Source organism: Phyllopteryx taeniolatus, chromosome 3 (assembly GCF_024500385.1).
Source record: "Phyllopteryx taeniolatus isolate TA_2022b chromosome 3, UOR_Ptae_1.2, whole genome shotgun sequence".
In the NCBI taxonomy this organism is placed as follows: Eukaryota; Metazoa; Chordata; class Actinopteri; order Syngnathiformes; family Syngnathidae; genus Phyllopteryx; species Phyllopteryx taeniolatus.
The window spans coordinates 7,297,443-7,324,946 of NC_084504.1; the positions used below are offsets into that span (position 1 = coordinate 7,297,443).

General features: G+C 40.5%; 1 protein-coding gene across 4 annotated transcripts in view; it reads right to left on the reverse strand.

Moving 5' to 3' along the window:
• zmat4a (zinc finger, matrin-type 4a) overlaps nucleotides 1-27,504 on the reverse strand; it is a 99,169-nt gene that overhangs the window by 15,213 nt on the left and 56,452 nt on the right. For 2 of the 4 annotated variants that reach the window (XR_009787612.1, XR_009787613.1), the window contains exons 4-6: nucleotides 26,394-26,550; nucleotides 15,263-15,484; nucleotides 8,871-12,007 (exon numbers count right to left, since the gene is read on the reverse strand). Coding sequence is in view for 2 of the 4 variants with exons in the window: in XM_061766741.1 (XP_061622725.1) it covers nucleotides 5,371-5,480; nucleotides 8,871-8,967; nucleotides 15,263-15,484; nucleotides 26,394-26,550 (586 nt within the window). In the remaining 2 variants the exon portion in view is untranslated. Of the gene's footprint in view, nucleotides 1-5,370; nucleotides 5,481-8,870; nucleotides 12,008-15,262; nucleotides 15,485-26,393; nucleotides 26,551-27,504 lie in introns of all 4 variants that reach the window. The other 2 variants (XM_061766741.1, XM_061766742.1) reach the window with 2 other exon arrangements.

Below are 27,504 nucleotides of genomic sequence, written 5' to 3' on the forward strand. Positions count from 1 at the left end.
GGCAGGAGGCAGGGTACACCCTGAACTGATCGCCAGTCAATCGCAGGGCACATAAAAACAAACAACCATCCGCACTCACATTCATACCTACGGGCAATTTAGAGTCTTCAATTAACCCACCATGCATGTTTTTGGGATGTGGGACAAAACCGGAGTGCCCGGAGAAAACCCACGCAGGCACGGGGAGAACATGCAAACTCCACACAGGCGGGGCCGGGATTGAACCCCGGTCATCAGAACTGTGAGGCAGATGTGCTAACCAGTACAACCCTCTATCATCATATCCCTTTTTTTTTCTTTTTTTTAATTCCTCCATCCAGCCAAGTAAAATGTGAAATTACTGATAGATTCATAGAATGACACATTCATGCAATACAAATTATGAGTCCCTTGAAAAGAAGGCACATATTGCTAGATATCATGCGGATCTTTCAACAACGAATGACGCTCATCGCATGTCAGAGTGGTCAAACTTTCAATGGTCATTCAAGGTTTGCTGCAGTGGCGAGCAGCGTGAATGATTGTTTAGCCCCCACACCCACTAAATAATTCAGCATAGCTATTGAAACACTGCACCTTTGAATGTAGACCAGTTTTTTGTTGTTCAGTGATGCAAATGCTGTACTGCATCATGACAGGAATCAGTAGTCTAAGATGCATGACCATGTCATTATCAACATAAAATCAAAAGTGGGATTAAATATACTGCTGTTAATTAGACAGATTGACAGATACTGTTTGATCGGTATCGGCCGATGATTTTAATTTTATGCTGATCGGCTTTCATGTCATAATTCGCAGATCTGACATTTAGCAAAACACCACAGCAAAAGACATTTACTCCGCGTCGCCGTCGCGTATGAATTCAAAAGCTAGTTTATTTTTAGCCTTGTCACGTGTGTTGTGGTGTAGTACTGTAACTACCTGATGTTCAATAAAGTTTTTTCAATCAAAGTTTTTTTGTCAGTGAAAAAACACGGTGTGGGACTATTTTCCGGTGTCTCAGAAAAACAACACGTAAGCTATTTGCAGTTTGTGCACAACTGAAGTACGTAGTTGGGAACGTCTAAATGCTTCAACACAACAAATTTGATCGGGCACCTGAAGAATGTATACAAGGAGGAGCATGCAAGGTGTGAAGGATATCACCACATGGGCTCAGGAACACTTCAGAAAACAAATGCCAGTAAATACAGTTTGGCACTACATCCGTAAGTGCAACTTGAATCTCTACTACGCAAAGCAAAAGCCATTTATCAACAACACCCAGAAACGCCGCCGGCCCAAGCTCATCTAAGATGGACTGATGCAAAGTGGAAAAGTGTTCTGTGGTCCGATGAGTCCACATTTCAAATTGTTTTTGGAAATTGTGGACGTCGTGTCCTCCGAGCCAAAGAGGAAAAGAACCATCCGGACTGTTATGGACGCAAAGTTCAAAGGCCAGCATCTGTGATGGAATGGGGCTGTGTTAGTGCCAATAGCATAGGTCACTTACACATCTGTGAAGGCACCATTAATCCTGAATCCTGTACATACAGGTTTTGGAGAAACATATGCTGCCATCCAAGGAACGTCTTTTTCATGGATGCCCCTGCTTATTTCAGGAAGACAATGCCAAACCACATTCTGCACATGTTACAACAGCGTGGCTTCGTAGTTAAAGAGTACTGGTACTAGACTGGCCTGCCTGCAGTCCAGACCTGTCTCCCATTGAAAATGTGTGGCGCATTATGAAGCGTAAAATACGACAACGGAGACCCCGGACTGTTGAACAGCTGAAGCTGTACATCAAGCAAGAATGGGAAAGAATTCCACCTACAAAGCTTCAACAATTAGTGTCCCAGTTCCCAAACGTTTATTGAATGTTGTTAAAAGAAAAGGTGATGTAACACAGTGGTAAACATGACACTGTACCAGCTTTTTTGGAACGTGTTGCAGCCATAAAATTCTAAGTTAATGATTATTTGCTAAAAAGAATAAAGTTTATCAGTTTGAACGTTAAATATCTTGTCTTTGTAGCGTATTAAAATAAATATAGGTTGAACATGATTTGCAAATCATTGTAATCTGTTTTTATTTATGTTTAACACAACGTCCCAACTTCATTGGAATTGGAGTTGTACTTTGAACGTACATGTCCACCTGTTCAATGTTTCAGTACTTTTCACACAATTTGCTTTTCCCTCTCAAGGAGCTAACAGCAAAAGTGTTTTAACCATCAACCAATACATTTTCTAGTTCAATTAAAATGTCATCACCAGGTTGCAACAGAGAAACAAAGAGACTGGTAGAATCACAGAAAGTCATAGAAATGAACGTCCTTGGAAATATATTGGTTGATTCATGGATCTTGATGTTCAGCTCATTATTAAAGAACAGCAAGTTGTACAAAAATGACTGAAATTTTGAATATTTGGACGTGCGTTCAACAATTTAGAGAAGGTCAAATTAAGTTCATCTGTAAAGGTTACAGTGCATTTTAGGGTCATTTACCTGAAAGCCGAACATCCCTAGCTTTTTGTGAGTACTGTATATACACTTGATCCCACTTCCCGTTTGACACGAAAATATATTATTTAAATTATAATTGCTTCAAATTTAAACATTTACCTCTGTAATGATAAAGGGCATCAGCTATATAAGATATAGAAGATTTACTGTGTCTGTCTTAACTTACGTGAAGCAAATGACCTAATAAGACCAGTTGCCCAATTGTGGATTACATAGGGGGAAAATCGGGCTGGTTGTGGAAGAAGTGGTGGCCCGGGGTGTTTACGTGTGGTTTGAATTCCCTGTGAGAGCCTACTCCGTATAAGGTACTGTTCGTGCATCAGTGTGCATGTACTGTAAGTGTGATTGTGTGTGAGAGAGACCGCAACAGCAGATGTGCATGGAAACCCCATGGCTCCAACGAGCAGCGCAGGCGTGCATGACTAAAGCAAGGAGCTGTTAAACGGTATGTCACGTCTTCTGATGCCAGCATCCCTGCCTCACAGGAGGAATTAATTCCTGAAGAAGCAAGTCATGTAACATCTACAGGTTCCAATCACACAAGTTGCAGAGGTGGCGGTGCGTTGTCAAATTAAAAATTACAAATTGGGGGGTGATGCTTCGCTGAAGGTCATGTTGACAGTCGCCGGGTTTACGCGCAGACTTTTTTGTCATTCCGATTGAAATCATTCTGATTGAAGATCTCTCGTCAACTGTTACATGTGACGTGATCTATTCTGATCTGGTGTATACTTGTGCATTACATTTAATCAGAACAGCCGTTTTACAGATAAGTGACGTGCAGATCGATATAGACAGGTGATTTATTAAGATGGCAGTCAGTTGTCTATTCAGCACAAAAGCTGCAATGTTTTTACACTTTCATTAAAGCAAGAATTCAATAAACAAGTAGCTAAAATCAAGCTCTCTGTCGCAGACCAGATCTGTAAGACGCTGCCATACTTTCAAATGCATAATGACGACGTCACTGCATGTTTACGTCAAGAGAGACCATGAAAAGACACAATGCAGCCCGGGTATTCCGATAGAATCCTTTACATGACTTTAGATCGGTTTGAGAACAGGAATATTCCACCCCTGCGAAACTGAATGAAATTCCATTTGGATTCAGCCCGTTTATTCCGATTGAGGTGTTAATGTGAAGCTTTATTATTCGGTTTGGGCTTCTAACCTGATTCTAATGGTAATATAGGGCTCCATGTAAACCAGGCTAGTGCTTAGGAAGCAAATTGACATTCCTTCTCGCAAAAAAATGCCGAATGCTTAAGGACTGAGCTACTGCCCATATAATTTGCTGAATTCAACAGCAAAATTAAAATACTACGATGCCTTATCCACTTTTTATTATCTATCTATCCATTTTCTATAGCACTTGTCCTCAATAATAATAATTAAAAGGCGGCACAGTGGACGACTGGTTAGTACATCTGCCTCACAGTTCTGAGGACCTGGGTTCAAATCCGACATCACCTGTGTGATGTGAGTTTGCATGTTCTCCCTGTGCCTGCGTGGGTTTTCTTTGGGTACTCCGGTTTCCTCCAACATCCCAAAAACATGCAGGGTAGGTTAATTGAAGACTCTAAATTGCCCGTAGGTGCGAATTTGAGTGTGAATGGTTGTTTGTTTATATGTGCCCTGCGATTGGTTGGGGACAAGTTCTGGGTGTACCCCGTCTCTCGCCCGAAGATAGCTGGGATTGGCTCCAGCATACCCGCGAGTCAGGATAAGCGGTTAGGAAAATGGATGGATGGATAATAATAATAATAATACATTACACTTACATAGCACTTTTCATGATACTCAAAGACTTTACAATTGCAAACATCATTCATTCACTCCACAGTCACACCCTGGTGGTGGTAAGCTACTTGTGTAGCCACAGCTGGCCCTGGGCAGGCTGACAGAAGCGTTGCTGTCGTTCTGCACCTAGGGCCCCTGTGACCGCCACCAAACATCCAACCACATTTATCCAGCCACATTTATTCATGGGCAATGTGGGTTGAGTGTTAGTGAACTGTATGTGTCTCAATAGGGTCACAATACGCCTATCCCAGCTGACTTTGATCAAGATGCGCCGTACACCTAGAGCTGGTCACCAGCAGGGCAGATAAAACAACAATTCACACTCATACTTACACATACAGTACGGGCTATTTAGAGTATTTAATTAGCCCAACAAACATGATTTGGGAAGGTGTGACGGAATACCCAGAAGAAAAAAAAAACACGCAAGCACAGGGAAAACATTCCACACACAGACTTTCCAACAGAGATTGAAATCTGGATCGCTTGACTGTGAGGCAGACATGCTAATAAGAACCACTTATTCTTCAGAATAAAGTTAATGAATTGCCTAGGTACACAAATAAAGAGTTATACAACAAGTACTGCACATTGGGAGGGCATATTTGTATAGACCCCATGCATCCACAAGCTGCAGACTCATACTGCATAGCTTTTTTTGTTGACGTTGATGTGGAGAAGGAACTCAGCACTTTATTATTAACTGTTAATATTCATAAGATTATGAGCTGCTTTTGCAAGATTAGAAAAATTAAAAATTTTTAAACTAAAACTCTAGAATAATTGGATTAAGGGAACTATTAAAATATGGTCAACAATACAAAATAAGTTAAATATATCAAGGTCTGTGAGCAGCGGTACGAAAATAGCTAAAAACACAGGTTTTATACCGGAGACTTGAGATGCAGGATTTGAAAAATTGACGGCAAATGAATTTATTTAGTTTATTTCCCAAGTGTTTAAGGGACGAATATTGAAATCATTTGAACAACTTCAACAGGAATTTGACTTGCCAAAGAAAGATTTTTTTTCAAATATTTGCAACTAAGACATTACCTCCAGGTAGGGTTGGGCATCGTTTGAATTTGAGCGATTCAGGTTCCGATTCCGGTTCCTTATTTCGGTTCCAGTTCCAAACGATTCTTGATTCCAATTCTTTTAGGGGGCTGGGTCAAAAAAAGTTTGCATGGTTTAAATAAAAGGTGTCCAAATTATGAACATCCATTTTCTTAGCAGCATAGACTAAAATGAACATTTGACTTGAGGTTCTTTATAACAGGTATCAATATCAAACCTATGAACTAAAAGGCAATGCGCGTGGAACTAACCCAATTGACTTAATATTCATTAATTAATGTTTCAGCTAAAAGTTAAATATAGCATTGTTGAAATAGTTATTTGGGAGAGTTTCATCATGTCAAATGATTTATATGTGCAAGTTTTAACTTGACTTCCTGTTTGAAGCTTGTAGCCTTTTATTTTGAAGGGTACGCGCACTTGAACTCAGCATTTTGGCACAAAAAGTAACGTCACACGGCACCGGTGATTTTTTATTTTTTTAAATTTAATTTTATTATTTTTTAAATGGCTGGAACCACGGCACGGTGTGCAACTGGTTAGCACATCTGCCTCACAGTTCTGGGGACCGGGGTTCAAATCCCGGCCTCGCCTGTGTGGAGTTTGCATGTTCTCCCCGTGCCTGCGTGGGTTTTCTCCGGGCACTCCGGTTTCCTCCCACATCCCAAAAACATGCGTGGTAGGTTGATTGATGACTCTGAATTGCCCGTAGGTGCGAATGGTTGTTTGTTTCTATGCTCCCTGCGATTGGCTGGCGATCGCCTCCCGCCCGAAGACAACTGGGATAAACGGTAAAGAAAAGGGATGGATGGATGGATGGAACCAAATGCTATAAAACGCTGATTCCTTTCCCCACCGATGAGGCACAAGGTTAGTGTTTGTGATACTGTGAGACGTTTATGTGAATTTTCTCCCAATTCATTGTGATGTAAAGTTGCTATGGTGAAGTTTTAGCCCAATGTTAAATTAAGCTTTTTTTTTTTTTTTTTTTTTTGTCATCGGCGCTTACGTTGGTTTGAAGACTAAAATAAATGCTAAAAACCATCAGTGAAAAAGTGCAACCAAACGTTTACCTTGTTAGCTGTCTCAATGTATTTTATTGTTTCACTCAACCAGTTGATGAGACTTGACTTCACTAAAGCTCCGCACGGTGTAGGCTGAGGTTCGCAGCGCGTCAGACGCTACACATCGTGAAAGCCTCCTTTGCACATCCCTCTATCCATCCATCCATCCATCCATTTTCTGGATCCTCACAAGGGTCGTGGGAGTGCTGGAGCCTATCCCAACTAACATCGGGCAGGAGGCCGGGTACACCCTGAACTGGTCGCCAGCCAATCGCAGGGCACACATAAACAAACAACCATTCCCACTCACATTCACACCTATGGGCACTTTAGAGTCTTCAATTAACCTCTCATGCATGTTTTTTTTCGGGATGTGGAAGGAAACCGGAGTGCCCGGAGAAAACCCACGCAGGCACGGGGAGAACATGCAAACTCCACACAGGCGGGGCCGGGGATTGAACCCCGCACCTCAGAACTGTGAGGCAGACGCTCTAACCAGTTGCTCACCGTGCCGCCTCCTTTGCACAATGTAATCTTATTCCAAGTGTTGCACTGAGGTGACTGGTCATTAATTTTAACAAAGTTAAGAAACACTTTTGTTCGCCGCAGCCGCCGTTGGGCAAAAGCACGTCATTGTGCGCGTTCTTCGTTGGTTTACGCCGCTTCTTCGTTGTTTTTCGCCACTTCTTCTTCGCGGCTGGAGGAACGTTAGTCCCGGTTCCAATCGGTTCTCGATGCCCAACCCTACCTCCAAGAACATAGCGAATGGGAAAATGTGTGTAAGGAACCAACTGAGGTTGAAGAATTGTTCATATTATATTCAAAAAGAGCGGCACGCTGGCCGACTGGTTAGAGCGTCAGCCTCACAGTTCTGAGGACCTGGGTTCAATCCCCGGCCCCGCCTGTGTGGAGTTTACATGTTCTCCCAGTGCCTGCGTGGGTTTTCTCCGGGCACTCTGGTTTCCTCCCACATCCCAAAAACATGCATTAATTGGAGACTCTAAATTGCCCGTAGGTGTGAATGTGAGTGCGCATGGTTGTTTGTTTGTATGTGGCCTGCAATTGGCTGGCAACCAGTTCAGGGTGTACCCTGCCTCCTGCCCGATGACAGCTGGGATAGGCTCCAGCACGCCCGCGACCCTAGTGAGGAGAAGCGGCTCAGAAAATGAATGGATGGATATTCAAAAAGACAACCAAAAAAAAGGGGGTTATTTAAAAAATTTACGAGGCACTGCAATTTGTTTTTGGTACTAATGTTAGGGAGGTCAAGGAAAAATGGGAATTGGAAGCTAATGTAAGAACAAATGTCCGAGATGGACACAAAGTAACTGGCAGTCCAACATGGAGAGTGTTTGAGTGGAAGGTAAAGATGCGCTACTTTAATACACCATCTATCACTTCAAAATGTAAGAATACATCTGATTTGTGTTGGCGGAATTTTGGCAGGGTCGGAGATTTCCTCCGCATTTTGTGGGACTGCCTAAAGATCCTAGATTTCTTGAAAAGTATTCAGACAGAAATAATTAGATTTTTTTGGTTGGGAATTGCAACTTAATCCATTGCTGTATATACTAGGAATCTTCCCAGAAGACTTAGTGGACTGTGAACACAGCTATTTACGAAGAGTTATGTTTTTGGTAGCAAAGAAAATGATTACAATCTCTTGGTTGGAACCACAACCCCCTGACGTAAGACTGTGCAAATAAAGTGTTAATTATGGAAAACACTACAGCAAGACTATAATTAAAACTTGATCAATTTGAGAAAAGATGGAAACCTGTAACACAATTTATATCTGAATTTTAAACACCTTACCCTTTTTTTTCTGGATGTTATTACTGTATTGTGTTGGATTTAGGTCCTGGGATGTCAACTTAGAAGTGGTCGTACGTTCACTGCCACATGAAGACTGAATCAGATTGGACTATATAAGTATCTGTGCAGATTTTGAAATTGACTTGTGCTCAGAAACCGGTAAAACTTTGTACATCTCATTGTTAAACTGTGTGGAATAAATAAAAACAAATAACATAGTATATATTAAACATTTTTGACCGGATTTTGACCAACAGGAAATACTTGGTTCACAGTTTTGGGGGGGAACATAATCTGTAATGAGACTGAACTTCACCAGGGTGCCCCCAGCAAAATAAACCCATCTAAAATTTCAGTCTCAGCATTGCCTCGTACCACAATATTCTCATAATTTATGCATGCAATGTGAAATGCACTGTATCTAAAATGCCCAGGCCTTCTTGAGGAGCAGGGAATTTCAAGGACACAGATGAAAGCAACGGGAAACATTTTTCATGCTAAAATGAGAAGTAACATTTAGCATTACGTACATCAACATCAATACTTAAAATGTGCAAATGAGTTCTACTTCTGGAGCCCACAGTTGCGTGATCAACTCACTTGTTTTGGTGCTTTGAGCCTTGCAGATGTGCGTGGTACTGTGCCACCGAGTTCAATGTCATGCTGCACACTTCACAGGTATAGCTTCGTTTTAGACCTGGAAATTCACAAACACAGTAACACAGTACATCCACTTTACAGGCAGTTCTTTCACTTCATTTGCAGTGAATGTAAAATCAATCATTTTAGGCTGAACAGCTTTGAGGGCCTGATTTCCTAAAGGTTTGTGCAAACTATTTTGCTCACACAAATAGATGTAGAGGCAGATCTACTAACCGGGCGCAACTAGGATTGCGTCTGTCAAGGGCCGCAGAAGTGATGCACTGCTCATTTTGCACGGTTTGGGAGGAGTAAATGCAAATAGCTGAATTAAGCAGGTGCAATATGATTTATCAAACCTAAGACCGATTCAGATGGCCCATTTTGCATCACGTTTGAAAGGCTGGTGCAAAGCGGTGCCAGCGTAAGAATGAGAACATTTCTGAAATGCCTGAAACAAAATTCATCTTGACATATTGTCTTTTCAGCATGGTAATTATGGAGCTACTGAATGAACTATGGGCTGACAGTTACAAGAAGGAGTCATGCCATATCACCTGTGACACACTGTAAAGAATAACCTATAGAATTTACCCAATAAATTTAGGGTAACAATTAGCAGCCACTTTAATTGGGTAAATTTAAACCACATATTTTGAGTGAAGAATATCTTAATTGAATAGCTATGAAATACTTACAAAACCTGGATATAGTTTATCACACATTTGTGATTCCATTACAACCACAGCAGCCGAGTTTTCATGTGGGGGAGTACGTGACCCCCACATTATTGCTTGTATACTTTGTGTTCCTCAACACCTATGTAACAAGCTTAGCTTGTTTTATCATATCGTGCCTTTTTCTTTGTCACTTGTTTGCTGTTGTGCTGATTCGCTCGCTAACAACCAATCAGAGTGATCAATTGTCACCGACGAGCGACGCTATTTTACATATTGAATCCGGCGAAAATGCAGCAAGACGGAATGTGAGAGCCACGCGTGAAAACTGCCGTGACAGTAAATAATAAAATAAAATAAACATGCTGTCACATGATGCCCCCTTAACATGTCTGCCTGCCCTCTCAAGTTTGCATTCCTAGAACTGGCCCTGCAAAGAATGAGTAATGAGTAGTTTTTGTTTTGTTTGTTTTTTAAATGTTCTCAGTTTTGTTGGAAAGAACAGGGTATCTGGGAATAGTGGCTTAGAATCCAATTGTAATAGATAATGGGGCTGTGAGTCCTTTCTGTGTGGAGTTTTTCTGGGTACTCTGTCTTCCTCTTACATTCCAAACACATGCTAGATAAACTGAAAATTCTACACTGACCATAGGTATTAATGTGATAGTCACCGATGTTTTGTCTGTATGTGCCTTGCGATTGACAGGGTGTACCCCATTTTTTGCCCAAAGTCAGCTAGAACAGACTCCAGCTTACCTGCGACCTTAAAAACGCTAGGAGGCAGAAAATGGATGATTAATATTTCGATCCTTGTATTCACACAGTATTGACTGTCGAGAAAAATGTTGTTCTTAACATATCTCTGGTGTCCTGAGCAGTCTCTCTATAATCTAAAAAAATTACATCTACAACAAATTCAGGTTTCATATTTGTAAATGTGGCATTTTAATTCTGCATTACTTATGGTTCATTGTACATACTTCATTAAGATATTTTTACATGATATTTAATTCTCAGTGAAAAATGTGCCTGGACCACAAGTTCTTTTTCCCATTAGGTTTACAAAACTAGTTTACTTTCTTGGGAAAGAATTTTCTTTTAGAAGTTAAGCAAAGCTGTGAAGGAGCATTCTGTGGTACTCAGGCTGAAATCATCCTTGGGGACACTCCCAAAAAAGATGCTCAGACGACAGCAATGAAGTAATGTAGCACTCTTCTCTCAGCCAAGGTAATGGATGGAAGTGAGATCACGAGCTGGAGTTACACACTGTAAGTTGCTATTTTCTCTCTCAATGACAGCCATGTATTGTTTAGGTGAAAAACATTACAGTATTAGGAATGGCCTGGACCTCTACTTCATTTTACTTTCATTCATCATTCATTCATAAATTACTTGTACCTCGTTTTAAGAAGCACATTCCTAAATTTTTCTGGGTAAATGCATACAAGCCAAGAAGCGCTTGGCATTTCATTTAGATGTGAGTTCAAAATTGGCATATCTTGTTTACCAGTTTTAACCTACAATACAAACATTGATGTGAGACATTGCATTGAACACAATGACACCCAAATGTACATTCCCTCAAACATAGTGGAACAGTGAAATCGATTCCTTTATTTCTTGCTGTGGAATGAAAGCATTTTCTTTCACAGGTCAGAATTTGTTTTGGATAATGGATTGGATCAATTGTTGAAAATGGGTTGTTCAAAACCAAAAACGGATTCTGAAATTAGATCACGTAATGGAATCTTGGTTTTAATGTGGATCAAACCATCACTTTGTGTTTTTCAAAGCTTTTTCATCGGATTGAAATAACTTTGATCCCCAAAAAATCTGGATTATTCTGATCCTAGCAGTTAGGTGGATTCAGGTGAATTTCAATAACAAAATGTGGTTTAAATTAAATTCTAACTGGTCAAATGAAGAGTCACTGATGGTGTAGCGGTACACTCGCCTGACTTTGGTGCAGGCAGCGTGGGTTCAGTTCCCACTCAATGACGGTGTGAATGTGAGTGCGAATGGTTGTCCGTGTCTATGTGCCCTGCGACTGACTGGCGACCAGTTCAGGGTGTAGTCCGCCTTTCGCCCGAAGTCAGCTGGGATAGGCTCCAGCATCCCGCGACCCTAACCAGGATAAGCGGTGTGAAAATGGAAATGGATGGTCAAATGAAGCCGTCACGGTGAGCTACTGGTTAGCACATCTGCCTCACAGTTCTGAGGACCGGGGTTCAAATCCCGGCCCCGCCTGTGTGGAGTTTGTATGGTAGGTTGACTGAAGACTCTGAATTGCCCGAGGGTGTGAATGTGAGTGCGAATGGTTGTTTGTTTCTGTGTGCTCTGTGATTGGCTGGCGACCGGTTCTGGGTGTACTCCGCCTCCTGCCCGAAGATAGCTGGGATAGGCTCCAGCACGCCCACGACCCTAGTTGGGAGAAGCGGTAAAGAAGATGGATGGTCAAATGAATAACATTCATCATGCAGTTGATATTCATTTATTTATAATTTTTTTTTCCAACTGATTTTCAAACCATACAGTTGAAATTATAGACTACTTCACACTACAGACCATTAAAGTAGAAATAAAATAATCTCAAAAGTTGTAAAAATCAAATGATAAATTATTCAATTAACTCTAGTTGTAAGTGAGGTTCTGCAGAAAAAAATCACCAAGCACCCTGGGACTCACTGTATATGGAAATTCAAACAATAAATTATTTTCTCATCCCAATTACAAAGCAAAAATTACTTCACAGAAAAAAATATACAGAACAAACAGATCTAATTAATAAATCATCCTGAGAAAATTCATCCATCCATCGATTCTCTGAACCGCTTATCCTCACTCCGGTCGTGGGTGTGCTGGCGCATATCCCAGCTGACTTTGGGCGAGAGGCGGGGTACACCCCGAACTGGTTGCCAGCCAATCGCAGGGCATATGTAGACAACCAAGCATTCACATTCCCACACCTACGGAGAATTTAGAATGAACCTAGCACACGTTTTGGGAATGTGGGAGAAAACCCACACAGGCACGGGAAGAACATGCAAACTTTGCAAAGGAAGGATGTGAACCCGGGACCTCAGAACTGTGAGGCAGATGTTCCAATGTGGTGCCTCCCAAGAAAATAATTTTTAAAATATATATATACTTTTGATAGAACAGTCACTTGTGGAGTTTAAGCACAAGAGCTGTTTGGTCCTGTTCCATGCCAAACGTATGAACAAAACAGTGCATGGATATAACTGCTATACCTCTACTCTTTATGATTTCACCTTTCCAGCTTTTCATGGATGCCCAATTCTACAACAATGCAGCACATTCCAGGGTGATGGAACTTCTTTCATAGGAGCTGCTAAATATTTAATCACATGTACATCTGCAGAATAAGGCTGCAGATTTTATCAGCATGCTGAGCAGATTGAGAGGATGATGCTGGGAGTCAGATAGAGGGAAGAGCTGCATCAGGTAAACCATAAAAAAGATAAAAGTGGCAAAGAGAAGAGGGGAAGCCATGGCTGAGGTGGTAGAGTGGTTGTTTCCAAACCCAAAGGTTGTGGATTCTATCCTCGGCCCTTGTGACATGTCCAGGTGTCACTAAGCAAGATACTGAACCCCCAGTTGCTCCTGATGCTGCATCATTGGTAGGTGAATGAAGAAACAGTGTTAAAGCGCTTTGACATTGCTATGAAAAGTGCTTTAACATTTACCAGAAGATGAAGAGACATAGAGAAAAGTGCTTTGGCAACAGCAGCAACAGCGGCAACAGTCCCCCTTTGCTTGTTGCACAGTCGGTTGCCGCCAACCAACTGTGGCTACTCTTAATTCTTCAATACGTGATTCTGGCTTTGGTCTGATGGGATGATTTGCCACATCGTTACAAATTGACAGGAACTAGAGAATTAATTTGTCTCATTCATGAGACAGCAAGTGTAGCAAGCATGCTTATATTTACCTGTAATTATTAGATGGATGTTTGAAAAACAGTAAAGCATTCTTGCATGAAGGACATAACTCAAGGCAAAGGATGGCTGTACCAGTAATAGCCTCTAATTAGCGAGGTCGAGATAAGGAGATGAAAGAAAAATATCAGAAACAAACTAGAACCAACTCATAACATAGACTATATTAGCCAAGTAGATCACAATCAACTTATTTACTCTCAACCAGCTGTAGCTCACTTATGAACATAAATAATCAATGAGGCTTGAAGTTTAGAAGACCATGTTCACTGATCTGTACCAAATTGTCAGTCTCATTCAGTGTAGTCACATCTGAATGCCTTTTAACACCATCTAGGGTCCTTCTGGTCTTCTGGCAGCCACTACACCACCAGCTGGAAAGAAACTGTGTAATTGTTATTGACATATTGTGACATAAGTGACAACGTCCTCTCCTCTCTAAAGTTAACAGCTTGTGACATATTAGGCAATTCTAGAGTGAATATAGCTTCAGTACAACAGTACATGATAAAAAAATAAAAATAAAAAAAAAGCCTGCATTAATATACACAACTGGACTCCACACAGGAAGGGGGGGCGTCGATATTCCACCCCAAACCTCAGAACTGTGAGTCAGACATGCTATATTGAGGTATTCAGATTACCTTTTGGGGGGGGGACGTACAGTACATAACATTGCTGAACCTAGCCCAAACCAGATAAGGCACATTTCTGACCCCACAGGCTTATACAGTAGGAACCAGGTATGGTGAATGCACCACTGCATCTGGCTTTTTTCTTACACTGTTATGACCATTACTATCAAACAAGGGCAAACGGGTCTCTTCAAAACACACTGACTCTCATTGTGATTAAATTGTAATGATAGCCTCATCTCTTATAACTGTTTTCTCTATTCTGAGCCCCCAAATCTTCTCACCCTACGTACTTGTGTTTTTATGCTCCAAATAACCACCGGAGGCAAATTCCTAGTGTGTTTTCACATACTTGGCCAATAAAGATGATTCTGATTCTGAGGAAGTGTCCACATCACAGCAGATGAGGTATCAATCTGTCTGTTGATCGCTTGCCTCTTTCTTCCCTCACTCGTGAACAAGACCCCAAGATTTGGTGAACTACAGTAAGTATTGCATCTCTGCTTTTTGCAGATGATGTGGACCTGTTGGATTTATCAACCTGTGACCTTCAACTCTTGCTGGACTGATTCGCAACCAAGTAACAGCTGGGATAACAACCAGCACCTCCCAGTCTGAGATTATGGGAGAATGCTCTCTCTAGATCAGGGATGAGATCCTGCCCCAAGTGCAGGAGGTCAAGTTTAGTTATATTTATTTATAATTATATATTTATGTGTAATTGAGAATTTGTAATTCATTCTTTGTCATTGCATTGCAATTGCCTATTATAATAATTCACAGAGCAAAAGATACACAAGGAGGAGAAGACAGACCATGCATTACATTTTGCACATACGTCTGCCATTTTCTAAGCCTGAGACTTGAAATGTAGATTGGGATGTCATGCCAATGTCTGCAAATATTGAACACATCGCTAGTTCTACAAACAAGGCAATCACTAGAGGCAACACAAAAGGGAAGGGCACAAGAGAAACATACAAGTAATATTTTGACAAGACCTTTAAAGTATCAGTCTAAAATACAACAGTGAAACTTAGAAACAGAGACACAAAATCCAATGGTCAGTCAAGCTTCCATACCTTTCACATCCCCCATGTCCAGAGTCTTGCCCAGTTGCTCAAGCAGGTCTGCTCGGGCAGCATTCTTCTTGTGCTTTTTACCATCGTAATGTTGTTGGGCCATTCCTGGGTTGTTGAACCAAGCATTGCATAGTTGGCAGTAGCGATCTGAGTCACGTCGGTGTCGTGGGGAGGTTACGGGAGATGTGTCTGGAGAGCTCTTTACAGGACTGGGAGATGCCTCTGTGGGACAATACAAAAACATATTGTTTCATGCTTTCTATTAGCAAATTGCGTATAGCGTATTGTCTGATTATTGTTTGCTTGCAATGCTTGTAGACTTGCATGCATCTCATTGTGAACTGAACTCATTTAAGATGAGGTTTACACCGCATGGTTCAAGTGACACAATAACAGGAAAGCATAAACTCAGGCCAAATAAATGGTTGGATTAAATTGGAATCAGGCACGTGGATATGGAGTGTAAATAAAAAAGACAGCAAAAGTGTATTCATTATAGTGGGTAAAATGTCTACACTAAAGGTTAAATTAAAACTACAATGTGACAGAATCATGAATGTTGATAACAGCAGATGATAAATTGTAATTTGAGATGGACGGCAGTTTATAGGATGCAGCCACCTCTCCAAGATGTTTACATATCTCCACAGGAATGTCATCAGGACCACCTGCTTTCCATTTTTGCTCCTTTTTAGTGCCTTTCTAACTTCCCCCTTACTCCTCATTGCTATTTCCTGATCCCCCACACTTGCATCTTCTACTCTTCCTTCTCTCTCATTTTCCTCATTCATCAAATTCTCAAAGTATTCTTTCCATCTATCCAGCACACTACTGGCACCAGTCAACACATTTCCATCTCTATCCTTTATGACCCTAACTTTCTGCATATTCTTCCCATCGCTATCTCTCTGTCTATAGATCCTTTTCTCCTTCTTTAGTGTCCAAACTGGCATACATGTCATCATATGCCTCTTGTTTGGCCTTTGCCACCTCTATCTTCGCCCTACGTCATATCTCCATGTACTCTTGTCTCCTCTAATCGGTCTACTCAGTGTCCTACTTCTTCTTAGCTAACCTCTTCCCTTGTATGATTTCCTGTAGTTTGAGTTTCCACCATCAAGTCTCCTTCTCTCCTTTCCTACCAGAATATACACCAAGTATCTTCCTGCCTGTCTCTCTGATCATCTTGGCTTTAGTGGTCCAATCTTCTGGAAGATCCTGCTCTCCACCAAGAGTCTGTCTCACCTCTCACCAGCCGCACAACACTCTTCCTTTCTCAGGTTCCACTACATGGTGCCTTTTTCTTCTTAATCTTCCTCCTCACCACCAGAATCATCTAACACACCACGATCCTATGCTGTTAAGCCACACTCTCCCCTACCACTACCTAACATAAGGTCTGCAAATGTTGGTAAAGGAGATGTGAGTGTGCTCTAATACAGTCCACTAATTTGGTTTCTGGGCGACTACAATCTGAACTTTAAATACTGTTTCAGTAGCATAAAATTATAGCATAGTGTGATTAAATAGATGTATGTTCTAATTAACAGAACAAGAGGTCTGTAGTGTAATTTGCATGTCATTATTTTCCTATACGTTTGTGAATATATATATATATATATATATTTTTTTTTTTACAAAAAAAGCGATGAGGAATATGAATTAAAACTCTTTCACGGCCATTGACAGCTATAGAAGTCAAATATCCATGTTACACAATATTTTGAAAAATATTTTTTAAAAGCGACTGATGCTAGAAACACTAGAATCAACAAATTGCAGATCAACAGCAACACAGCCTGTAAAACACAAGTTGGTCTTCTGAAGTGTAAGTGAGCCAGCAGTATGTAACTGACTGTGAGGTATAAGAGCTTTAATGAGCCCTGATCTGCCGCAAAGTAACAATGTCCAATGGCCCTCCTAGTGCAGTCATGTGAAAAAGAAGCTGTTATCTCCATTAAATGCCTGAAGAGGAAACCCTAAATTCTACTTGACAAATGGAATAAAGAGCATTTTCTTCCTGTTGCTGCCCACTTGTCTTAATGCATGGTTACCACGGTTAACCTGAACACATACTGTTTTGTATTGAGGGCTCTATAGTACCATACAGCACTATTAGTTTAGTTCCTTGAACACTGTGTCAGTGAATGTGCAGCCCACCTGAATCTATTACTGTTGTGTTATGGTCTTCGAAGTCCACTGATTGTGAATGAGGACTTCTAGTCACAGCAATGTATCTTGTTTTGTTTTTTCTCTCAGTTGAGCCCTAAGTGAGTGAGAGCTGCAAACAAGTTTAAAGGGGATGCTATTATGTAGGATTTGAATCAAAGACTTTGGCGATAGACTGACTTCTTTGACTGCTCAGTCACTGTAAGATGTCAGAACTGATTTATTTTAACCTGTGCAGATGGGTCAAAAGTAAGGTAGCGACATAAGCCCTATTTGTTGAAAGCCTTGTTCAAATGAAAGTAGACGGTCAAAGGAACAAAGCCTCCAACTCATAAATCAACCATGTATCAAAAGAAACAAAGAAATGTATGGCTAAAAGCCACAGAAATTCAGTTTTTTGTTTTGGACACGGCAAAAACACCAACAAAGAAATACATCAGCTTTTCATTATTTTACATTGTATTGATTATGTGATCATGAAACTGTATTTTCTGTATTAAATTATATTATATTGTGATAAATTCTGAATTGCTTTGCTTAAGAGACATTTCCCTAGCTAGAGACGATGCACATACTGTATTTGTTTTCTTTATTTCGCTCCCATTATCTTCCCGGCATTAGGCATTATTATCATCATTAAGACACCATTGAGCAGTCGTGTCAAACTCAGTTCAGGGGCCACATACAACCTAATTTGATGTCAAAATTGCCAAGTCAGCAAAATCATAGTATAGAAAATATAAAGATGAATACCTTGGTGTTTTCCCCTCTGTTTTAATCCAAAACAATATAGGTACAGTACATAAGGATTAGGAATGAATTATCCTTTCACATCCTTTTTAAGAACCACCTCAGATTTCTTAAGAAAAGCATGCAATTTGCTTTGCTTTATAATTTTACATCTGTACATTATAACTGATCACAGTAGTTGTATCGAAAAGGCACAAAAGTGAAAGATATTGAAAGTCACTTAAGGTTAGTCTGCGCTTGTCGGTGGGGAAAAAAGCCATTCAGGGAAAATACAAAGTAAGATATATTGTAGTTACCAATTGTAGCATCATACATCACTGCAAATAAGAATGCTCCTGAGGTCATAGAGTTCTGAATTCGACCAACATACTGTGTTACCGAGACAGCAGCGTATTGTATTATACAAAGTAATTCAAGAAAGAACAACTAAAGCCATACATCAGGCTTTTTGGATTGAGGGACTGAGACTGGGTGGTCATTGGACTGCAGATAGTGATTAAAATTGCTATATTGTATGTTTTATTCTCTGTTTATTGTCCAACATGTTTTTTTTTTATATAAATCTCTCTCTCTCTCTCTCGCTATAATGTTTTCACACTTTAGTTATAACATGTTTGCCACTCAGTGGTTTATAACAGTGAATTGAGTTTAAATCACCTTCAGTGATTAATTATGTCCAATTAATCAACTGTATGATGTGAGTTACTGTTACTTACTTACTTACCGAGACTGAAACTGTTACTTTCCCATCACATCCTTACTGTACATCAGGGGATCACCAAACTTTTTGAAATGAGAGCTACCGGTAGTTATTGGGTACTGATGAATGTGAAGGGCTACCACTTTGTTACCCACTTGTAAAATAATACATTTGCTCAAATTATCTTTATGTTATCATTAATTATTAATAATAATCATCATTGATCATGTTAAAACATGCATGTTTTTGAAATGTGGGAGGAAGTCAGAGTACCTGGAGAAAAACACAGGCAAGAACAGCGAGCGATTGCAAACTACACAGGAAGGCAGGAGCCTGGATTCAAACCCCCAATCTCATTTGTTTGAGGCAGATGTGCTAACCACTTGTCAACATTTTAATTTGTTTAAAAAAGTTTTGTTTTTTTGTTGTGAGTCATTTCTAAGTATAAGAGAACCTTTCCACATCAAAACCCAGGCGAGTGCTGTCCTATCTAGCCTTGTGCATGAACTGATGAAGCCTGCTGGGATGAGAAGTTAAACATCAACCAGAAAAGGCCCTGAGAATGAAATGACCTGGATGAATGAGAATAATCACAGGTATATAAGTGAACTGCTACTTTGACCGTTTGTCTGTTGTAATATGATGAGACGTCAAAGTCATACGTACATAACAGTTCCAAAAATGTGAAGCAAATAAGGTAGCAGAACATTTTCGGAATCAAATTCCCTGAATCACTTCCCTTTAAATGAATGTGGGGGAAATATTTCCCGAAGCTGAGTTGTGGATGTTAAAGGAAGTGACATTCGTGGAAGCTGCTGTGCCTACAGCCTAGACAATTGGAATCCAGCCAGAACATGGGAATTGCAATCCACATAGAAGGAATCAAAATACACATGGCGACAGTTACGTAGATAGTCAAATAATAATAATAAATATTTATTACTGCAAGTCCAGACTGTAAAATAGAAATCAATTTCGAGGTAAAACTTTGCATCAACGGGATTTTATATTCAACCAAAAAATATCATGCATATCACCATGTGCTATATGGGTCAGTGAACATAGTCACATTCAGAATACTGGAGTGAAAGGGCAGTGGGCATATCTTTTAGGTTACCAAAGCTGTGTGCAGTGCTCTAGCAGATGATAATGCTTGAAAAAATGTATTTCGACTGTCATGAATGTTGGCCCATCAATTTAAGACTGATGTCTAAAATCTATGTCACTAAGTTTTAATGGGGCTATGTATACCAAATGATGGTGTAAACCACCTGTCAACACCGATAGAGAGGCAGGTTTGTCTCATTAGTGTTTATTGAGGCAATAACAGCAACACCTGCATGGCTGTTAAGGGCGAATGAGGAGAAAAAAAAATTGCTTGGCTAGGCACTGATGTTGTAGAATGGGACAACATCAGTTGTAGAATGGGACAACAGAGGGTCCCAAGACGGGTCGTATCATCCAATAAAATCTGATGGTCTGCCGAAATTAAGTAGAAGTCAAAAGCCTGGATTTATCTCTGCTATTCTCTGGCCATGGCAGATTTGTTGCTGGTATCATGTTAATGTTATTATTTCACATGATAAAAGGAGCTCAGCAGTTAGAATACCAAAATAAGTCTGAGCAAAAATGGTTAACAACTGTAATTAAACTCCTTTTATGAACCATCTAGAATGTGTATATCGACTGTGTAGGAATTGCATTTACAACAAAGCAAGACTATAAAGTAATTTGATTTGACATGAGAAGAATAATGTTATTTTTGGTGAGCAAAGATATTCTACTTTAATGGTCTTTCCTTCTGATCAAATAATGTTGACTTCAAGAGATGTTAATACGAGATGTGACGAAGAAACGAGACTGACACGCTCGGAGAGTTTACGTCAGTGATGATGCTCCTTTCAGTTTGTTTACCTGGGATATTTTCAGCAAGGAGGTTGTTGGAGACAAAACTAACAAATATTTTGTGCCTTGTAGCTAAGTAGTTGTCCTTGTCTTTTTATTTGCGAACTCAGACAAGGGTTGTCAATACCAACATTTAGATTTCTAGCAAAATGTTAGCCATCATTTGCATTGAAAAATTCTAAACTAGAACTTAGGCCATAGTGTCTGCAGTCGACTTTGTTTTTAACCTTCTTTGTTTTGGTGAACACTCATGTCTACAATCAGCTTAGAAAAACACCGGCTGTCTGAACCTGCATTAAGTTGACGACTAAATGGCTCATTATGCTTGAAGTTAATGAAAACACATTCGGCACGCTTTGTGAAAACAAAGACATTAACTTCTTGAACCATAGAAAAAGTAGGCTTTATTAGCACCACCAAGAGCAAAGAGAAAAATGTATTTATTTGTATTAATTGTTTTCACTCCTGTTGGTTGATTTGCGTGTTAGGAGAGTAAGTTATCATTCTGATACAAAAATCATCATTTATTTTCGAAGAAATTTTGTGAACAGGTGGTACGGGCTGAGCAAAAACAACAATGAAATTTAGATGCAAATTGGGAAAAAAAAATGGCAAGACTTCAGACTTCTGACACTTTGTTCCGAATGCAGCCATCCCCACCTGTCTGAAAATGCTATTGGTACAGTCTTGTCTTGTCTGGTTGTCAATCATTCTTCATGAACCAGAAAAGTGCCCACTTGCTAACATACACACAGATGAACAACAAGAAAATATGGTTGTCTTTCATTAAATCACTTTTGTCAGATGAATTGTATCATTCTCAGGACCTGAATTGAGAGACCTGCATCAACTTCATCCTCAAAAAGGCCCAGCAGAAGATGTACTTCCTGCGACTTCTGAGGAAGCCCGGCCTGCCACAGGAGCTGTTGAGGCAGTTCTACACAGCGGTCATCGAATTAGTCCTGTGTTCATCTATCACAGTCAGGTTTGGTACTGCCACAAAAAAGGACAAACTCCGACTGCAACGGACAATCAAAATTGCTGAAAAAATTGTCGGTACCCCCCTACCCACCTTTGAGACCTTGCACACTGCCAGAACTAAGCCAAGAGCATGCAAAATCCTCTTGGACCCTCCACATCCTGGTCACCACCTGTTCCAGCTCCTTCCCTCAGATAGGCGCTATTGAACAATGCAAACAAGAACTAGCAGACATTCCAACAGTTTCTTCCCTCTTCCATTAACTTCTTAAACAGTTAACTTACAATTCCATTGTAACATGCTGCCAATTTTGTCTTGAGATTGTTGTCATATCTCTGTCGGGCCAATTATACATTTGTGCACTTACTGTAGTAGTCTCGCCACTCTGGATTACTTGCATATCTGTTGTTGAACAATACTGGCCACTCGTGCTTGAGAAATATCTGCACCATTTGCACATTGGACACTGTTCTAGGTTATTGCACTACTAGTCGCTTTCAACTGCTGAAATTTCTTCAAGTCTCTGCACCATTTGCACAATAGTCACTCTACCAGACCATTGCTCTATTAGTCATTTCAAACTGCTCTAAATTACTAGAGGACTCCGCATCATTTGCACAATTGACAACTATTCATCCACCTGTACCTTTCATACAGAAAACAATGGACTGGGACATTGCGGAGTCTGTGTGTTTGCTCAGACAGCGAGACAGCATTATGAAATCGGTCAATAAGATCCATGGCAACGTCGATGCTATCTTCTGCTGTGATGTAAGTACTTTTCGGACAGCAACAACAGGGCCGGAAAGGTGAGTCTGAGGTGTTAAATGTCACACCTGGGTCCTGTCTTTCCGCTATTCCCTTTCACGCAGCCACTGCCGCACCTCTGATAGTACCTCTGAAGCTGACAAATTTGTGGGTGGTCTTCAACCTCTCATTTCATATCAGTACATTTCCCACAGTACAGTGGCATGAGACACTGCCAGTTTTGACAAGCAGTGTGAAAAGGGTACATTCCCATGTAGACTCCAGCAAACACTGTCATTCACAATTTAACATCACTCTATTGAGGGCTGCTATACGGGCCAGAAACAGCACACGGTCTAAAGACTTTCATGTCTTTTTTTGTTTTTTTTATTCAACCCTATTGCTATTCTTGTGTGTGTAAAGTTACTAACATGAGAGAAGAGCTATTCCAAAGAAAGTAGTATCAATGCTGTTTAACAAAGTACAAGCCGAAAATACAAAACATACTGTATATTGTGTTTTTGCAGTGCCTTAGCTTTTAATGATACGCATATGATTATTTTCAGTTTTTTATCTTAAAACTGATCTGCGCACAGCAGACTCCGGTGATTTCAGAATAACTTTACATTTAGTGTTTCCTCCTGTAACAATGGCTTCATATCCTCACAACAGCTAATGTGAAAGTTTATTCAAGGTGAGCAGCTGTCTGTAGAATACACTAACAGCTGACTGCGGGCACCCTGCGATAAAGATCAGTTGGTTAATTAAGACCACTCAGGACAAATCAGCCAACAGCACCGGCTGTTTTTGGGCTGCTGTTAGTGGTGAAGTTCGGCACTGGCCTTCCTTTGTGGCGTTTACATGTTCTCCCCGATGCTTGTGTGGGTTTTATGCGGGGAATCCAGCTGTCCCACTTTGTGAGTGTGAATAGTGGTTTGTCCATGACTTGAGATTGACTGCCGGGCCAGTCCAGGGTGTCACCTGCAACCCTAATGAGGACATACGGTTTAGAAAATCAATGGACGGATAATTCTAATGGGAAGTGTCGAGCTTTTAATATTTCCAAAATTCTCAATGTAACATTTCCATCCATGTAACATTTCCATCATGTTTTCAGAGGTAAAAAATAGAAAATAACAAAGAATAAATCCTTAATTTAAATTTAAAATCTTTATAAATTCCCTCTCAACATTCGGATGCAGCAACAGACCAATGGGTTGTAAACTTAAACTAATGCACTTAAATATAGAAATACTAATGCATATATTAAAACACAGGTGTAAGATAACTGATTGAACCAATAAGTAGTGATAGAACTGTGCTAATGACTCAACAGCATAACTGGGCATAAAAAGAATTGGTTTTAACTTCATGTCTGGCTGGAATATTGCTCAATACTACACAGTGGATGAGGCACACACAGAGGCATCACAGTGGATCAGCAGCAATCATGGTCTTATCATATTGATACTGTAATCAGGATTACAGGAGTGTACTGGCATTGTGGTAGTGCATAGACATGCCTCCTTTATCACCCCACCGGTTAGGAAAGAGGGGGTACGATCTTTAGTATTATCTCACCTCGAATACTGTTCAGTCATATGGGGCGCTTCTACTAAAAGTGACTTCTCTAGGCTTCAGATTGTTCAGACCAAAGTTGCTCGCCTTATATTGATGCACTGCACTTTATTATGGCTTTTAATCAATATTAAAATGCAATATAATTTATTAATATTTGTATAGAAATGTATTTTAACCAGTGAACCAAGCTCATTTTATGAAAACTTAAAGTACTCTTATTAGATTCACTCATGTAATATTCAACCTGCTACCAACTTTAATTTGGTTATTAATTGTCCTGATAAAACTTCCATCCATCCATCCATTTTCTGAGCCGCTTCTCCTCACTAGGGTCACGGAAGTGCTGGAGCCTATCCCAGCTATCATCGGGCAGGAGGCGGGGTACACCCTGAACTGGTTGCCAGCCAATCGCAGGGCACATAGAAACAAACAACCATTCGTAATCACATTCAAACCTACGGGCAATTTAGAGTCCTCAATTAATGTACCATACATGTTTTTGGGATGTGGGAGGAAACCGGAGTACCTGGAGAAAACCCACGCAGGCACGGGGAGAGCATGCAAACTCTACACAGGCGGGGCCGGGATTTGAACCCCGGTCCTCAGAACTGTGAGGCAGATGTGCTAACCAGTATTATACCGTGCTGCCCCTGCCAAAGTTGAATAAATTAAAAAAACACCATGAATTTAAAATAGGGATCTAAAATGATGAAAGATAAGGGTCAAGCTCCAGGACTGTGTGGTCGTGTCCGTTGAAGGTGCTGGAGACAAGCTCTTCACGTGTGTATCAAATACATTTGCTGTAGTCAAGTACTGCCTGAATAACATGCGCCGCTGGGGTTATGGTTAATAAACAGTTAACTTTCCCATATGTGTGTGTGTGTGTATTATGTGTGGACTAACGCACATGCCAAAAACTTATATTTGCGGTTTATTCCCACTTATCCATGAATTTTTTGGGTTGGTGGCAATTATCGGGGGGTCCCCTGTACTCAATATTTCAGCCTTCAAATGTGGTGTGCTGTACATGTGACTAATAAGTTTAAGGTGGAGGTAGGACTGCATCAGGGAACAGGCCTAAGCCCGTTCCAGTCTTCAGTGGTGATGGATAGGCTGACAGATGAGGTTAGACTGGAATCACCGTGGACCATGATGTTCGCAGATGACATTCTGATATGCTGTCAAAGCAGGGAGCAGGTGGAGGAACAGATAGGTGAAGGCATGCACTGGAAAGGAGAGGAATGAAGATTAGACGAAGTAAGACAGAAAGAGGAAAGAGTAAGGCTTACAGGAAGAAGAGACAGTGAGGGTGGATGACTTAAATACTTAGGGTTAACAGTCCAGAGAAATGTGTGGTAAGTGTGTGGTGAGGAGGTAAAGAAACGGGTCCAAGCAGGTTGGAACGGGTGAAGGAAGGTCTCAGGTTTGTCATGTGATAGAAGAGTCTCTGCTTGGATGAAGGGCAAAGTTTATAAAACAGTTTGGAGGCTAGCCATGATGTATGAATTAAAGACAGTGGCACTGAAGAGACAAGAGTGAAGACACAAGCAGTTATTACTATTATTATTATGAAGCAGAGCTGGAGGTGGCGGAAATGAAGATTTTGAGGTTCTCTCCAGGAGTGAGCAGGTTGGATAGGATTAGAAATGAGCTGATCAGATGGACGGCCAATGTTAGATGTTTTGGAGACAAAGTTAGAGAGAGCAGACTTTGATGTTTGGACAAGTCCAGAGGAGAGCTAGTGAGTATAGTGCTAAAAGGATGATGACGATACAGCTGCCAGGCAAGAGAGCTAGCGGAAGACCAAAGAGAAAGTTGATGGAAGACATGAGGGCAATTGGCGTTAGAGAGGAGGAAGCAGGAGATAGGCTTACATGGAAAAGGATGATGTGCTGTGGTGACCCCTAACGGGACAAGCCAAAAGGAAGAGAAGAAGAAGAACTCATGCAGTGTCATCCATCTATCCATTTTCTATGCCATTTATCCTTTGAGTTTTCCAGAGAGCTTGAGAATTTATTCCAGCTGTCTTTGGACGAAAGGCAGACTACACCCTGGACTGGTCACCAGTCAATCACAGAGCACATACATATAGACACATTCACTGAATAGGAACACAAGCCTGCCTGCACAGAAGTCAGGCAAGTGAACCAATACACCTTTGTTGACTCTCATGTAACCTTAATTTATGGCTACAAATTTGCTCTGCTAAGTGCAGTGAGAAAAGGCCTTAATACAGCCCATTCAAATGTGTATCACATATGAAAACCATACTACATTTTTTTTTTTTTTAAGGGCTGTACCTTTGGTTGTGATGGCAGGCTGATCCCCAAGTAGCAGTTTTAGCCTCTTGGCATGAATTTTACCCTGGTAGTGTGACTGTGCAACCACTGCTGATGTGAAGGACATGTTACACAGCGTGCAACATTTATTCTTGTCCACGTCACCTTCGTCACTGCCCTAAAAAACACAACAATATACAATTAAGAAATCTTATCAGTAATGGAACAGCAGAATCTAAGGGCAACTTTAAAGATAAAAAGCTATCCCTTGAAGAGTGTCAAAGAAAGATGTGACTTCCAACACAGTTTCAATTTAAACACATTCCCCAATAACATTCACATCGGGCTGGTGGCACAGTAATATTCAGCAAGCACCTGGGGCACTTCACCTTAAAGCTAGAAATGTATGACAAATGTCTAGTTGTTTGAAAAATCCTGATGTGCCAAGAAATACTGGTGCCCTCCTAGAACTGGTAGGTCATTCCCACCTGGCCCCAATGCAATTAGACTGGTAAGACAAAAAGTGGAAACAATTTTTGTTTTTGTTTTAGGTCAGGGTTAAATTTGTAGTGTTGTTTTTTTTGTTGTTGTTTTTTTAACCTGTCCTGTTCAGCTGCATGACCTTCCAGAATGGTGGATCTGTATGCCTTTTGTGCTGGAACAGTTTTGCTGTGCAACAGGAGAATTTTTTTGGACAGCGTTCACAAAGATACAATACTGTGTAAAGGTTTTAGGTCAGTGTTAGATTTGTTGTGTTATTTCAGTGTGTTTTTTAATATAGTATACAAACACAGCAAGTATTTTTAAAGCATTACTACTGTTATATTATTGTTATTATTATTATTTAGTTATTAGAACCATATCTTTGTTCACCTATGTATGCCATTGACGTATAGTGACGCAGTAATAGGCAGAACAATTTAACTCTCTTCCGATCTAATCATTACTCTCCTAAATAAAAGCTCAAGTTATATTATATACAGAAGCGCATTCCATAATTCTATAATGCAATGACTGACATGTTTAACATTTCATATCCAATTGGGTGCCGTGCGATTGGCTTGCAACCAGTTCAGGGTGTACTCCGCCTCTCGCCCGAAGATAGCTTGGATAGGCTCCAGCACGCCCGCGA